Source organism: Typopeltis vanoorti, chromosome 4 (genome assembly GCF_054136105.1).
Source record: "Typopeltis vanoorti isolate ZY-2024b chromosome 4, IOZ_Tvanoo_1.0, whole genome shotgun sequence".
In the NCBI taxonomy this organism is placed as follows: domain Eukaryota; kingdom Metazoa; phylum Arthropoda; class Arachnida; order Uropygi; family Thelyphonidae; genus Typopeltis; species Typopeltis vanoorti.
Genome location: NC_143552.1, coordinates 136840047 through 136855596, shown reverse-complemented (window position 1 = coordinate 136855596; position 15550 = coordinate 136840047). Strand labels below are relative to the sequence as shown.

Genomic DNA, 15550 nt, shown 5'->3' with positions numbered 1-15550 from the left:
TGCAAGCTAAATTTAGACGACCCACAAGAATTCTATCGATATGCTGCAACTAAAAGAAAGAATAAATATGAAAGAATAACTTCTAAATGCAGATGGCATTGAGAGTGACAGCGCAAAAGAAGTTGTTCAACTAATGAGTGCCCATTTTGTTAAAAGCTATCAACCTGGTGTATGCAACATTGAGTTCACTGCTATATCTTTGCTGGATGGAGAAAAAAAGGTGTATGAGGGCAAGGTATTAGCACTGTTGCACAAACTGAATAAGAATTCAGCAATAGGGACTAGTGGGATATCAGAATGAATGCTAAAAGAGAGTTTAGCTGAACTGGCTATTCCTTTGACCAGGCTATATAATTTGAGTCTCACAACAGGGAAGATTCTGCAAGAGTGGAAAGGATGATAGCTTTTAACAAAATGGGCACTCATGTATGGTAATCCCATTGCACAAGGATGGTGCAAAGACCAGTGTGTCCAACTATCAACCAATCAGCATCTCAGGAGTGGTGGTGAAGATTTTGGAAAAATTGGTGAGGCTCGCATTCAGAAATGGGTTCACAGTGAATCTCTGCTTTGCAACAAACAGCATGGGTTGATTAAGGGAAGGTCATGTTTTAGCAACTTGCTCACATTCTATAATAATGTTACTATTGAACTAGACAAGGGGAATGGATACAACATGATACTTTTGGATTTTGCTAAGGCTTTTGACAGAATACAGCATGATAGAATGTTGCATAAATTGGATAATGTGGATTATAAAATATTAGCATGGATAAGAGGATGGCTGACTGACAGATATCAAAAAAGTGGTATACACGGAATGTGAGTCTGCAAGATTTAAGGTAACCAGTGGTGTACCACAGGTGCTTGGTCCACTGTTATTCAATCTATATATTATATTAATGATATTGGGAAGGACTTGACAGGTGACATACAACTATTTGCTGGTGATGCAAAGATAGGTAGAGTAATCAGGAATGCTGTTGATGTGCAGTACTTGCAGAATGATTTGAATAGGCCAGAATTGTGGGCATGGGAAAATGGATGTCAGTAAATGTAAAGTCATTAGTTGTTTTGGCATAATTAGATATCCACTGTCATATTATATGGGATTATGCTAGAAAAAACTGATCAGGCTTAGAGATCTTAGAGTGTTAGTAGATAGGAAGTTGAAGTTCAAAGGCCATGTAGCAGGGACCATGATTGCAAATACAACTCAAAAGATGATTGCAGTGTTGAAATTACTTTGACATGAAAAGATAAGAATGTCATTTTGCATCTTTACAAGGCTTGATAAGACCTCCCTTTGACTATTGTGTGCATGTCTTGTCTCCTGGTTTCTGTTGTGATTCTTATACATGGAGAGATTGCAAAGAAGTGTGTTAAAAATGATATCAGGATTGTGAAATACTGATTATGAAGATACATTGAGAATTTGTAGAATGCAAACACTAGCGAACAGGAGAAAGAGGTGTGATATGATTGAGACTTGGAAACTTATGAAAGAGTCATTTCAGTTGATGGAATTTTTCATTTTATGGAGGGTGGGGAAAGGACTAGAGGGCATCCTTGGACATTGAGAATGAATGCCACCAAGAAGGGGTGAGATCTACATTTCTCTTTCGTAGAGTGGTGTGTGATGGGAATGGATTGTCATTGAATGTTGTGTGAACAAGCAGTGTGAATGAATTCAAGAACAAGTATGATAGCTGGTACATGTAGTATGTGGTCTTGCTCGATGAGTCCCTGACTCCCTGGAGGTCTCTCTTAATAATAATAAAATAAGGATTTGTATTTAAGTTTTTTCCATCTGAAAAAGGCATATGAAAGGTGCTAAGAGTCAAAACACCATAGTTATATGGTGTAAATGGGACATTATATCAAGCAATACATACTATTTAAGCTGAAAATTGGAAGTTAGACTTGAAAGAGGTACAGGAAAATGTTTGAAGTAAAGTCGATGTGTAACAAAGGTAGTACAGAATTATCTCCACTGTTATTCTATAATAAATTTAGTTTAATCCTTTATTCAAGCGTAAGCAAACAAAGTTTGCGTTTGAAGTATCTTCAGGACTGAGGCAACTCATGGTACTAAGACAAGTAGTGATGAGAGCTTGGTCCACCTTTACCACGAGTTGCCTCAGTCCTGAAGATACTTCAGGCGCAAATTTTGTTTGCTTACACTTGGATAAAGGATTAAACTAAATTTATTATAGTCTAATCAAGTGGAAAAAAAACTTCCAACATCTTTCTCTAAATCCAAAGTAATTTAATAATAAGGTGAGACACCTTTTGGCAACTCTTATAGGTAAATATGACTTCTCCATTGCTTCCACCTTAGTATCACCACCTGGCTCCCACTGACAAGACCTCAATAAAGGTCAAAACCGGTCTGGGTAGTGCCCTTCCCTTAATCCATAGCATTATACATGTCTGCAAGGAGATGTGCTTTGCATTATGGGAGATACTAAGGAAAGCAGTGATGAGAGCTTGATCCACCTTTACTACAAGTTGCCTTAGTCCTGAAGATGCTTCAGGCGCAAACTTTGTTTGCTTACACTTGGATAAAGGATTAAACTAAGTTTATTATTGTCTAACCAAGTGGGAAAAAACTTCCAACATCCACTGTTATTCGTTATCTATCTGGATCACATTATGAAGGAAAGTGGTATATTATGTCTGATATTAAAATTGGTGATATTAATTAGTCTTAGCTCTTTACTTTATGTAGATGATGTTATATTTCTGAATAAATCCAGTACAAGTCTGCAAAATTCCCTGACTAAACTGAATGACTGTTGCAGCAAATTTGGTATGAAAATCATTATTACAAGGACAATGGAAATAGGCAGAAACGTTGAAAATATCAACTTCATCCTGAATGGAGAACCTATAGAACAAGTAAAACATTTCAACTATTTAGGCACAAATTTTAGTGAAGATGGAAATAGGCAACAGAATTAGTGAAGCTGGTATGGTAGAAAGTCAACTGAATAAATTTATATAGAATAAGAAAGAAATTAGTCAAAACACTGAATTAGCTGTATACAAGCTGTGTTCAAACCAATTTTAACTTATGGATCTGAGAGCTGGGTCAGAAATAAAACACTTGATCATAGACTGCAGACTGATGTGAGTGTTCTGAGAAAGATTTGTGAGGTGAACGGATAACATCAATGGCATTATTACATTAAAAAAATGAGCATATTAGGAAAGAACTTGCCATTGTTAGCATGTGTTAGTAGAGCTAATCTCAAATAGTATGGGAGATGAAAGATTAGCAAAACAAGTGTTTTTGTGAGGTTGGTAGGGAACAGACGTAGAGGATGAGAGAAAAACCAAGATGTAGATGGATTAAAGAAGAAATATAAGATCTGATAATATTGGAATCTTGACAGATAACAGATTAATTTGGAGGAAAATTGTTAATCGGAAGTTAGTAATGGCGTAAATTTTTCATATAGTATTATCATAATGATCCAGTACACCCCATAAGGGTACGTATCAGGAATTTGATGATGATTTAAGTTTGTCTGCTTTTAATAATTTGAATTGTGTTTGAAGATATGTATATATATTTCATGTTCATTCCTTTCTCACTAAATGTTGATATCTAGTGCTTTTATTTATATGCAAAATTGTTTTTTATGCAAATCCCATCCACAAAAGGTTGTAAAACTTTTGTGGATGGGATTTGCTAAGAGCTAGATCATCTGGGAATCCTGTTCTAGAGACCCAAAAAAAAAAAAATATGACTTTTTCAAGCTACTTCAGGCTTACAGTAAGCAGGATGGTCAGTGAGCAATAATATTAATCTACCAGCTATACTGTGTACATTATACTTCCACAAAATGTCATGTAGAAATATTAGGATCATTTCAGCAAGTTTAGTATATTTTATTTTGTTTCTCCGCTTTGTGAAAAACAAATGCTTTGATATAACGCATTGCTTTTTTATATATAAGTAGTACATGGCATTTATGCATTAAACTCAAATTACAGATTATTTAATTGCATTGAACAGAGAAAGATCTCTTGACATGTAAACTCACATATGTAATTAGTGTATAAAAATATAAAACTTGCCTAATCAGTTAACTGATTATTTTTCTTTTTTTAATAGGAGTATTTAGTGTAGAACTAGTGAATGATAGCCTTTATGAGTGGAATGTAAAGCTCCTAATGGTAGATCCTGATAGCCCTCTACATAATGATTTAATACTACTAAAGGAAAAGGAAGGCAAAGACAATATTCTGCTTAATATTCTTTTTAAGGTATCATTAGAATTCATACATTTTGTAATGTTTATAACAAAGAGCATAATTTGAATTTTAGAAAAGTGTGCCTGTGAGAGAAATTTTGCAATGTATATTTTTTTCAGTGTATGCTTTAGACCTCTTGCCTGCTTATAAAATTCAGATATTCATTTTTATTTTTGAGTTATTCATTTAAATTGTTTCACTTAATTTTATTTTTGAATATGGGCATGATAACTTCTATCATATAATCAAAGTAATTTTCTGAATATCATTGACTCCTCTTCCTGAGGGACATGAATTCAGCATTGTGATGTCATAAAGGAATACTTTTACACAGTTGACTCTCACTATAGCAAACTAGTTGGACCAGATCTCCAATAGTATTTCTGTAAGAAATTCATTACAGAAAATTGTCCATTCCCTTCATGTTTGCTATAATTAGTAGACTATATATTTAAATAGTCAGTGTAGAGGAACTTTATCGGAGTGCATGAATTTACTCCGATAAATCAAGTCAATTTGTCATGACTCAAACCTGTACACCTCTAGTACGTTCATACTGTGGGCTAAGGATTTTTTTTTTTTTTTTACCTTTTTTAAAATTACTTTTAAATATGTTTTTTATTTATCCTTGACATAGTCTGGAAACCCTCCTCCAGAGACCAAACATTAAACTATTTTCACCTATGAGATACTGTGAAATGCAAAGAAGATAGCTGTACAGTGCTATAATTAAGACTATAAACTGTTTTTATGCATTTTTATTATATCATTCTACAACTTTACATTCATATTAACTGCCAACCCTGAAGAACCTATTTGATGTCAAGGTAGTAAAATTTGGTTATATTCTTTTGTTTTTTATTTATTGTAAATTCACTTCATTTAAAAATATTTACTGTCATAAAGTGTTTCTCAGTGATGCTATATCTTATTCACAATGTTTTATACAAATATTCCAAATCCACTGCTTTTGTTTCTAAGCATGTGAGTAGCCAAGTGTGTACATATTCATGTTTGTAGCTAGGGATTTGTAATATGTTGCAATTGCTGATTGTTTTCTAAAAGTACTCAGCAGTTGCATGAAAACTGTAATTACAAGCAAAAAAATACAATAAAATAAAAATAAATGAAATATAGTTGACTATATTTATTCAATTTCACTCAAGGTGAAAGCTTCTATTTGGTTCACTAACAAGAGGAATTTGATTGCATCTTTCTGTAGATATTGATTGGACTACATCTTGTACCCTGTAGGTCTAGTGGTGGGTAATTAAGATTCCATTATGATTTTGTATAGGTTGATCCATTATGATTCAGGGTAGGTTGAACAAATGCATTGTTGGGTTGGCAGATAAAGAGAGCAGAGGTGATATGATATACTTATTGATAAGTGGAGCTTATTTTATAGGCAAAGAGATGTTGCATGGAATATGATAGGTAATGGGAGAATACCTGGTCATTCATGGAAATTTCATTAGGATGCTGTATACAAGCAAGGGAGTAAAAAAAATTGACATTTTGCATGGAGAGTGGTGGCATTTGGAATGGAAGAGTAGGTAATTAATTCACCGACATGGAATGAGTTCAAGGTAAGTAAGTATTGTAAAATGGAAAACTTGCATTTTCTCCAGCTTTTTTCTTTATTTACTTCATAGGTATTTATTCTATACCTTGAATATTGGTCTATGTCCAACCTGGTGCAAAAAAGGAGTCAAATCTATACCATGTAAGTGCAGTGCAGACCCACTGTCTTTGCATTAATCCTTTCCAAAATAATGGGGTGAGTATCTTGGGCACTGACTTAATACTGTAGCATATAATTTCTTATTTCAAAGAATTTTGTCTAATGACAAGACAAAATTACTTGAAAGAGATGACTTGACAAATTGGAGCAATAATCCCAATTATCTCTTTGTTATATGCATTAAAATGAATAGAATAAATCTAATTGGCTTATTAGGTTTGCCTTGAATCCTCAGTGTTTACCAAATGATAGGCATTCATTTTTGCTAAGTTTCATAACACTTGATTGTTAGCTATGAAAAGAATACCTCATGCTATGTTAAATTAGTGTTTTATGATGTTAGTGACATCTTGTCTTCAAGGGAAATATTCAAAAACAGTTTGAAATGTACCAAAATTACAGGCTTGAAATATTTATAAATATCTGGCCATTAACCATATCATTATTGATGTTAATAGCAAGAATTGGACTGTGTGCTTTATGTAAGAATATAGTCAAGGGTTGTTAAAACGAGACAGTATCAGGGTGCATACCCAGAGTCAGGATGATAAACCAAGTAGGGATTAAGTGGATGGCTGCAATATAAAGCAGGAGCTGCAAAAAAAGAAAGAAAGAATTGTAGAAGGAATATACACAAGGTGATCAGTATATCCATGAGTAGTATAAAGCATAAGCAAGAAGGGTAATTAGTATGGTAAGGAAAAGACTAAATCAGATTTCAAGAGAAAATTGACTACTTCTTCTTCTTTGAGTGCCATCTTCTATCGGAGTTCGGCAACCACCTTGGCAAATTTTGAGCGATCCTCAGCCACTCTAAACAGTCCCTCAGAGCTCATGCCAGTCCACTGTCTGATGTCTGCCAGCCAAGATTTTCTTAGTCTTCCTTGTCCTCTTCTTCCATTTATCTTCCCCTTTATAAGCAATTGAAGTCTTTTATATTTTTCATTACGAAGTAGGTCACCAAGATATGCAGTTTTCCTTCTTTTTATGGTATCTAAAAGTTCACGTGATTTCCCCACTTGTTCCCGTACTTCCTGATTGGACGTTTTTGCTCTCCATAGGATTGTTAACATTTGTCTGTATAACCACATCTCAAAGGCTTCAGGTTTTTTTATTGAGTTTGTCTTCAAGGTCCAAGTTTCTGCACCGTACAGCAGTATAGACCATACATAGCATTTAACCATGCGTGCTCTAAGTTTGAGTTGCGGTTACACAGTGTTGATTTCATCAGGAGAAAATTTTTTCTTGCCGTTTCAATTCTAACTTTTATTTCCATTTGTGGATTGCATTCTTCATTTAACCAGCATCCGAGATATTTAAACTTTGTCACTCTTTCTATTCATTTCCCATTTAAAGAGATTGATGAATTAAGAATTGGTTTCTTGCTTATGACCATGAATTTAGTTTTGGTGATATTTATTTTTAATCCCATTTTTTCACTCTCTTCATTCACTAGTTCCAGAAGATTTTGAAGATCCTGAATATTATCAGCCAGGAGAGCTGTGTCATCACCATATCAGATGTTACTGATGATTTCACCATTTACATTAATCCCTTCCTCTTTTCCTTTTAAGATTTTTTGAAATATGGCTTCTGAGTAGATGTTAAAAAGAAGAGGTGACAGCACACATCCTTGCCGTACTCCTTGTTTGATGTTAATGGGGTCTGTAATAATGTCATCAACTTGAACAGATGCCTTTTGGTTCCAATATAAGTTTTGAATGATCCCGATGTCTTTACCATCTAATCCAATTCTCTTTAATAGTGCAATCATTTTAGTATGTTGGGCTTTCTCAAAGTCAATGAAGCAAATGAATACTTCCTTGTTTTGATCAATACATTTTTGGAATAAGATTTGAGAGCAGAAAAGAGCCTCTCTTGTTCCCAAACCTTTTCTAAAGCCAAACTGGGTATCACTGATGGTGTCTTCACATTTTCTGTATATTCTTTTTTGAATTATTTTCAGGAACATTTTGAGAACATGATTCATTATGCTGATCATTCTATAGTCATTACAAGTTTTCGCATATGCTTTTTTAGGTAGCATGATGAAGGTCGACTGTAACCAGTCTTGTGGGAATATGCCTGTATTGTGGACCTTATTAACCACACTACCGGCCAGAATATATATATATATATATATATATATATATATATATATACACACATGTCCAAGTTACTATGGATGCGAAGTGCATATTAAAATTGTAATACCATTCATATTACATTGAAATATATGATGGATATGAAGCATATGAGGATGCGTATTTCATCCATAATGGCCAGTAAGGTGGTTAAATAGCTTTACTAATATAGCAATGTTGTCACCTTCTAATAACTTTACTATTTCTGCTGGTATTCTATCAGGCCCTAAGGCTTTACCATTTTTAGCTGAGTTCAGCGCACATTCTACCTCTTATCTTAGAATGCATGGACCGTCCATCTGTTCATAAGTATTTTCTGGGTTCTGTCTGAAAATTGGCTAAGCAGGCCAAAATAAATAAGTTTGTTTCACTACATAGCAAGTAAGAGAAAGAATGATTATGGAAAGATGACTTGACTCGGTGCTTAATGGTAGGAAAGTGACAAAACCAGAAGAAATAGTTCAGTTACTAATTGATCACTTTGCAAGGGTATATCATCCAGGCGATAACTTTGCAGTTACTGAAGTGACAGAGACTGATGTGAGCATTTAGGTCGAACTGGAGGTATTGAGTATATTGAAAAATATTAATGTGAATACAACAGTTGGCCTAGACAATGTGTCTGCTCATGTGCTATGATAATGTACAAGTAAACTGGTACTTCCTGTGATGAAGTTGTTCAATCTAAGTCTCAGCTCTGGCAAGTTTCTGAAGGAGTGGAGAGATGATAAGGTAGTTTCATTATGTAAAGGTGGCTCTAAGACAGAAGTAGCAAATTACATAATATAATAAATTTAGTTTAATCCTTTATCCAAGTGTGAGCAAACAAAGTTTGCGCCTGAAAGTATATTCAGGACTGGGGTAAGGTGATACAACACCAGGGCGACTCCTTGCAAAGGTGGAGCAAGCTACCAACATTCCTAACTCAGTATCTCCCATGTGTTTTGCATTATGGGAGATACTGAGTTAGGAGTGTTGGTAGCTTGCTCCACCTTTGCAAGGAGTTGCCCTGGTGTTGTTACCACCTTACCCCAGTCCTGAATATACTTTCAGGCGCAAACTTTGTTTGCTCACACTTGGATAAAGGATTAAACTAAATTTATTATATTCTAACCAAGTGAAAAATAAACTTTCAACATCTTTATCTAAATCCAGAGTAATTTATTAAAAAGGTGGCACACCATTTGGCAACTCCTATAGGTAGAGATGACCTGCTAATGCTTCTGGCTGGTATCTCCACTTGGGCCTGGCTCCCACTGAAGAGACCTCAATAAAGGTCGAAACTAGTCTGGGTAGTGGCCCTTCCCTTAATGCATACCATTAGACATATCCGCAAGGAGATGTGTTTTGCATTATGGGAGATACTGAGTTAGGAGTGTTGGTAGCTTGCTCCACCTTTGCAAGGAGTCGTCCTGGTGTTGTACCACCTTACCCCAGTCCTGAATATACTTTCAGGCGCAAACTTTGTTTGCTCACACTTGGATAAAGGATTAAACTAAATTTATTATATTCTAACCAAGTGAAAAATAAACTTTCAATAGCAAATTACAGACCAATTAATAACTCTGGTGTGGTGGTTAAAGTATTGAAAAAGTTGGTTAAAAGTAAAATTTAGGAAAGAGTGGATAGAAATATGATACTTTATAAGGGACAGCATGGCTTTCGTGTCTGAGTAATTTATTCACATTTTATAATAAGGTGACACTTCAGATTTGGATAAAAGAAAATGGCTAAACCATGATACTGCTGGATTTAGCAAATGAATTTGACAGAATACCACATGGAAAACTATTACATAAGTTGGAGTAAGTGGGAATGGATAGGACAGGGGTGGTTGATAGACATCAGAGGGTGGTATATGGTGGAGTGGAATCAAGTGAACGAGGGTGACTAGTGAAGTACCTCAGGGCTCTGTACTAGGACCACTATTTAATTTGTATATTAATGATATAGCAAAACATTTGAAGAGGGACATAAAGTTGTTTGCTGATGATGCAAACTAGGGAGGGCAATAGTTGATAAATGTGATGTAGATATAAGATTTAAATAAATTGGCAGCATGGGCAAAGGACAATGGTTGTCAATTCATTGTAAAATGTAAAGTAATGCACTTTGGAGTGAAAAGATTACACACTTTGTATCATATTGATGGTACTGGTTTACAGGAAATTGATGATGCTGAAGAATTTGGATGCCGAACACATTGGCAAGTAAAGATAGGTAGGTAGGTTATTATCCCTCTTTATAAGGCCATGATTTGGCCACATGTTGACTACTGTACATGCATAGATTTGGTCACCTGCATTTCTTGGATCGGGATGTGGTGGAGGTGATTCAGAGATGACTGATCGAGTTGGTGACAAGTCTGTGGAATGTTCCCTGTGAGGATAGATTGAGGGTGTGTGGATAAATTCTTTACTGGGAGAATGGTACATGAGTGAAATGGATTGCCAGAGGTGGTTAAGAGCACCCCCAACAGTGAATTAATATAAGATGTGATAGGTATCGTGCCAGTGAGTTGCAAAAGACTAATTTCTGGTCTCCCACAATGAGTCTTTTGACTCCATGAAGTGCCCATATGAACAATATCTTGGCGTTTGTTCCTTAAAAAGTTTAAAAAATGGCTAAATCAAGTAAATGTGAATTAGAATAGCTTCTGTGCTTTAAGATGCTTATAAATTTTATTTCTTTTTCTTCTCAAAGGTAAGCTAGATAAATATAAATATTCAGTTTTTCCTTTGGACTTGATTGTATCTTTTTTCAAAAATTGTATTGACATTCTGATTTTTCTCAAATACATAGTATTTGAGAAAAATCAGAAATTGGAGGACTATTAGAAACGGTAAGGTATAAATCAGTGAATGCATGTTCAGTGATAATTGTGTGAAATACTGGAAATGGAATGCGATTTATCAGGAAACTTTGTCAGGAAATGTTATAGGACTTTTATTAGTTAGCAATCAGAGCATTCATCAACTGCCATGGATATCAATAAATGTCACATAGACCACTTGTGGAAAGCATTTGAGTGTGTTGAAAAGGAATGTGCATTCTTGGATTTTTTTTAGTTGAATTCACGATATCCACATGTGTATAAATCTGTCTGAATATTGTACTGAATTGCTTAGTTATTTCATATGCCAAACATCATCCATAAGTGCTGAAGTTTGACTTGCATAGTGCAGATTTCTGTTTAGACAGCAGACATATCAGAAATATATAATATGAAGAGGAAAAATCATGCACATTCTTCAAGTTAGATCAGGGATTTGCAAAGTGGTCAGTAACCCCTGGGATTTTATAGTTCCTAATAAAGAGCATTTTAGAAATCTAGAATTACTGTATGAAATGAGTCGTTAATTCAGGCAGTCAGCAAAGTGGCTTGTCCTCATGCACCTGGTAGCACATCAACTGTGGGCTACCCTTTGAAAACATAAATTGTTTTAGTGTCCAAGCAGATTTTTGCTTGAATGGCTGCGCTTGGTTTCCTTTTACCACCATTGCTGTCATCAAACTTCAGTGCTATCTGAATGTCACTAGATATTTTGTTTTTAAGACATAGGAGACAAAAGAGTTTGAATTGTGTTGGAATAATTTCTTACAGAAAATCCCTAATGATAATGTAAGCTGCAAAAAAAAAAAAAAAAAAAAAATCGGCTAACGCCTTTTATTCCCGTATAGGGAGTAGCCGAGACCGTTTTAGCCCTATCTAACTGTTGGAGACTGAGTGGCAGTTCAATCTCTACTGGTACCCAATCAGAGATAGCTGGCCCAAGACTATCACTAATTAAGTGGCACACAGCAAAGAGAGATGGCTCAACAAGTGCTGCCATCTTGTGGTCCCTAACACAATATATTTAATGTCTAAAAATAGTGTGGGTTCTACAGTTGATTTTCTTAAGTTTACAGAATGAAAAAACCAGAGTTTCCAGGAGAAAAAACCTGCTTGCCTGTGCCAGAGATCGACTAACTCGGGAATTGGTCGAAAAAAGGCTTAGAAAAATTTCCTCTAGTCATCGACTAGATTTCAAACAAAGTCTTCCTTCATGTGGTCAAGCATGTAGTGTGCAAACTCCACATCCACTGAGCTACAGGCTTAAAGAAGTGTCATCCAATGTTCAATACAATATTATCTAGATTTCTAAAATAATGGGGATCTAAGATTATGACTAAACAAATCATGACCTGAATATTTCCTAGTCTAAAAGCACATCAGTCTCATCCTTCACGTTAGACATAAATGTTAGTGTTCAATAAATTTTTTAACATGCATTGCAAATCACAATTGGATAAAATTTTCTAAAAAAAATGTTTATAAAATATTAACTTGAAGTTTATTTCTCTTGTGGATCTTTGTTATTACTGAATTTTTACTTAGGGGGTCACTGACCAAAAAGTTTGGGAACTTCAGTTAGATGCACATTCTTTGGTCTGACAACAGCTAGTAGAGCATGATTCACCTGTTTAGAATCCTTCTGCTTTTAAACTAGAACTTGTTTTAATGCCTAGAAAAATGAACATAATGCTGATATCCTGAATAATTCTCTGATATCTAAACTGATAGTCCCCTGAAAATAACTCAAGTATACCTATGCATAATCCTCAATCAGTAGAATATTACCTCTGAACTCGAACTGTATTGCAAATCATTAAAATATGTAAAAATCTCTACTGTCAGCCTTCAAATTATATAGGTATATACAGGGCAACTGTTTACATATTTTAATTAATTTATCATAATTTTCCTGATATGTACTCTTAAGGGGTGTTCAGACTACTATGACAGCACTACATGATTAAGTTTACATTATTAATAATCTATCAACAATTTTCCTCCAAATTCTATTACTTGTCAGCACTTCAGTATTGTCATATCTAACAATTTGTTCTTCTAAGGCACTTCTGACTGAACCAATTTACCTAGACTTTGGTCTTCCACTAAGTCTTTTTTTCTACCATCTTTGTGTTTTGCTAACCTTTTTTCTCCCATTCTATTCAAGTGACAACAACACCTTAGATTAGCCCTGCTCACACATTCTTGAATGCAAACAATGTCAAGTTCCGTCCTAATGTCTTCATTTTTAATATGATGGCATCTGTCCAGTACCTTAATTTTTGTAAGAACTCTCATGTCTGTGGTCTCTGAATCTTTGATCAAGTGCTTTATTTCTAACCTAACTCTCCGATCAGTAACTTAAAACTGGTTTGAACAGTGTCTTGTATACTACTAATTTAGTGTTTTGGCTAAATAAACTAGCAGTTTCCTCTTATTCCATATAAATTTATTCAATTGGCTCCCCACCATATCAGCTTTGCTTATTCCATTGTCTAATTCCAAATTTAACTTGCCATCTTCTTGTTCTATAGGCTCTTCATTGAGAATACAGCTGAAGTTTTCTGTGTTCCTTCCTATTTTCATAGTATTTTTATTGCTGATCATGCCAAATTTGTTACAGTTATTATTCAGTTTAGTTAGAGAATCAATCCTGGAGAATTGCACTGGATGTGTTAAGAGTAAAACATCACCTGCATAAAGCAAAGAGCAAAGTTTGTATCTCCAATTGTAATATTCAGGCTTGATGCCACTTTCTTTCATAATGTGTATCCTTGTCTTACACCTGATTTTACATCATCTTCCTGTACTTCAATTCTGAATGTTGACTTACAACTAAACATAGTTATGTATTGTCCTGTATTATGTTCCATTTACCCCATATAGCTGTAGTGTTTCAAAAAACTTTTTCCTGGCACCTTGTCGTATGCATTTTCCAGGTCTACACAACTTAAATACAATTCCCATAATTTCTCAACTATTTGTCGTGAAGTGAAAATTTGATTTTGATAACCTCTGTTTTGCCTGCATCCAGCTTGTTGTTCTTCCTGTTTCTCTTTCACAATTTTTTGCAACCTCTTTTCATTGCATAAATCTTACAGAAGAAATTCTCTACTAGGTGTTCACCTAGTAGAGAAATTCTTCTATAATTCTCACATTCAGCTTTATTCCCTTTTTTCATAGATGGGAACTATGAGAGCTCTGTTCATCTGGAATTCGATCTTCTGATTAGGCTCTGAATTATGCACTGTAGCCACTGCAAAACTTTTATACCTCCATATTTGAGCATTTCTTGTTGAATATCATCTACTCTAGCTGCTTTTCCACATCTCCAGTTTTTGATGGCTTGTCACTGCTTGTTTTATTTAAGTCTTTCAAAATAATTAATCTATCTAGGATATCCTTCAGTTTTCATCTCACTTTATCATATTTGATTCCCTTTATAGTACTTTCCTCCATTTCTAAACTTTTTCAATAGGCTTCAGAATATTTTGCTATCTTCCATATTTACCAAAGTCTTCCCATGCCTTTTGTTTAGCTACTTTCCCACATAGCTTAGTTCTATTGCATTTTTCTCTATATTCTTTTAGGACATCTACCAACTTATTTGTTTTTGAACTATTTCTTTCTTTCTTTCTTCAGTAATGTTTGTATAGTTGAGTCTATGGTTTACCTGTAAAAGCTGCTTAACTTATTCTAAAACTCTTTTTTTTTACATACTGTTCTTTTCAGTCTGCTATTCAGCTTTATCTTACAGATAACAAAGTTATGGTCACTTCTAATTTCAAACCCTTCGTAGACTCTTGTATCCAGAACTAGCATGATGATAGCATAGTCAATAAGACTTCTTATTTCTTGTCTTCTCTCCACGTGAACTTGTACACTTCTTTGTTGGAACATGGTGTTAGTAAATGACTGGTCTATATGCTCAGCAGATACTTCTCATTATTATTAGCCTTGCCCTTTTCTCCAAATTTTCCCCAAACCTTTCTGTGTATGCATGGTAGGATTCATTTCCTACTCAGCTGTTTGGGTCTCCAACAAGTACCGCTTTTGCTATATTCTTTTTTAACTGCTTCTTGAAAACTTCCTCTACTTATTCCTTTGGAATAATGAACCATAGATATAAATATTTTTCATTTCGCCACAACATGAAGTTTGCCCACATAGATCTACTTGAAACTGCCTTCCATCAATAAGTTTATCTTCATGTTTGGTGTTTAATGCTATCACCACTCCTTTTCCTTGATTATTATTGCCCGAATATAACAGTCGAAACTTATCTAGTAAGATTCCACCTATTTTTTTCTTCTTTGTCTCAGTAATGCCAATTATGTCTACGTAGTACTTTTCCAATTCTTCTGCAAACTTGATTTCCTTTTCATTACTGTATTTACTCAAATATAACTCACACTTTTGTCCCCAAAAATGAAAGTTGAAAAATCATGGTGTAAGATATGTGCAGAGATTTCAGAAACTTAGTTTTTCAGGAAAAAATTAAATTTACTTTTATAATTAAATTCGCAGTATTCATTATAATTCGTAATTTCTCACATTATTTATACA

The 15550-nt window shown here is 34.6% G+C and overlaps 1 protein-coding gene across 1 annotated transcript in view; it reads left to right on the top strand.

The window, feature by feature from the left end:
* The window catches only part of LOC150107699 (ubiquitin-conjugating enzyme E2 Q1), a 201965-nt gene that overhangs the window by 100201 nt on the left and 86214 nt on the right, over window positions 1-15550 (top strand). Inside the window, exon 6 of the mRNA XM_090392011.1 lies at window positions 4124-4275. Within this exon, the coding sequence (XP_090248137.1) occupies window positions 4124-4275 (152 nt within the window). The remainder of the gene's footprint in view (window positions 1-4123; window positions 4276-15550) is intronic.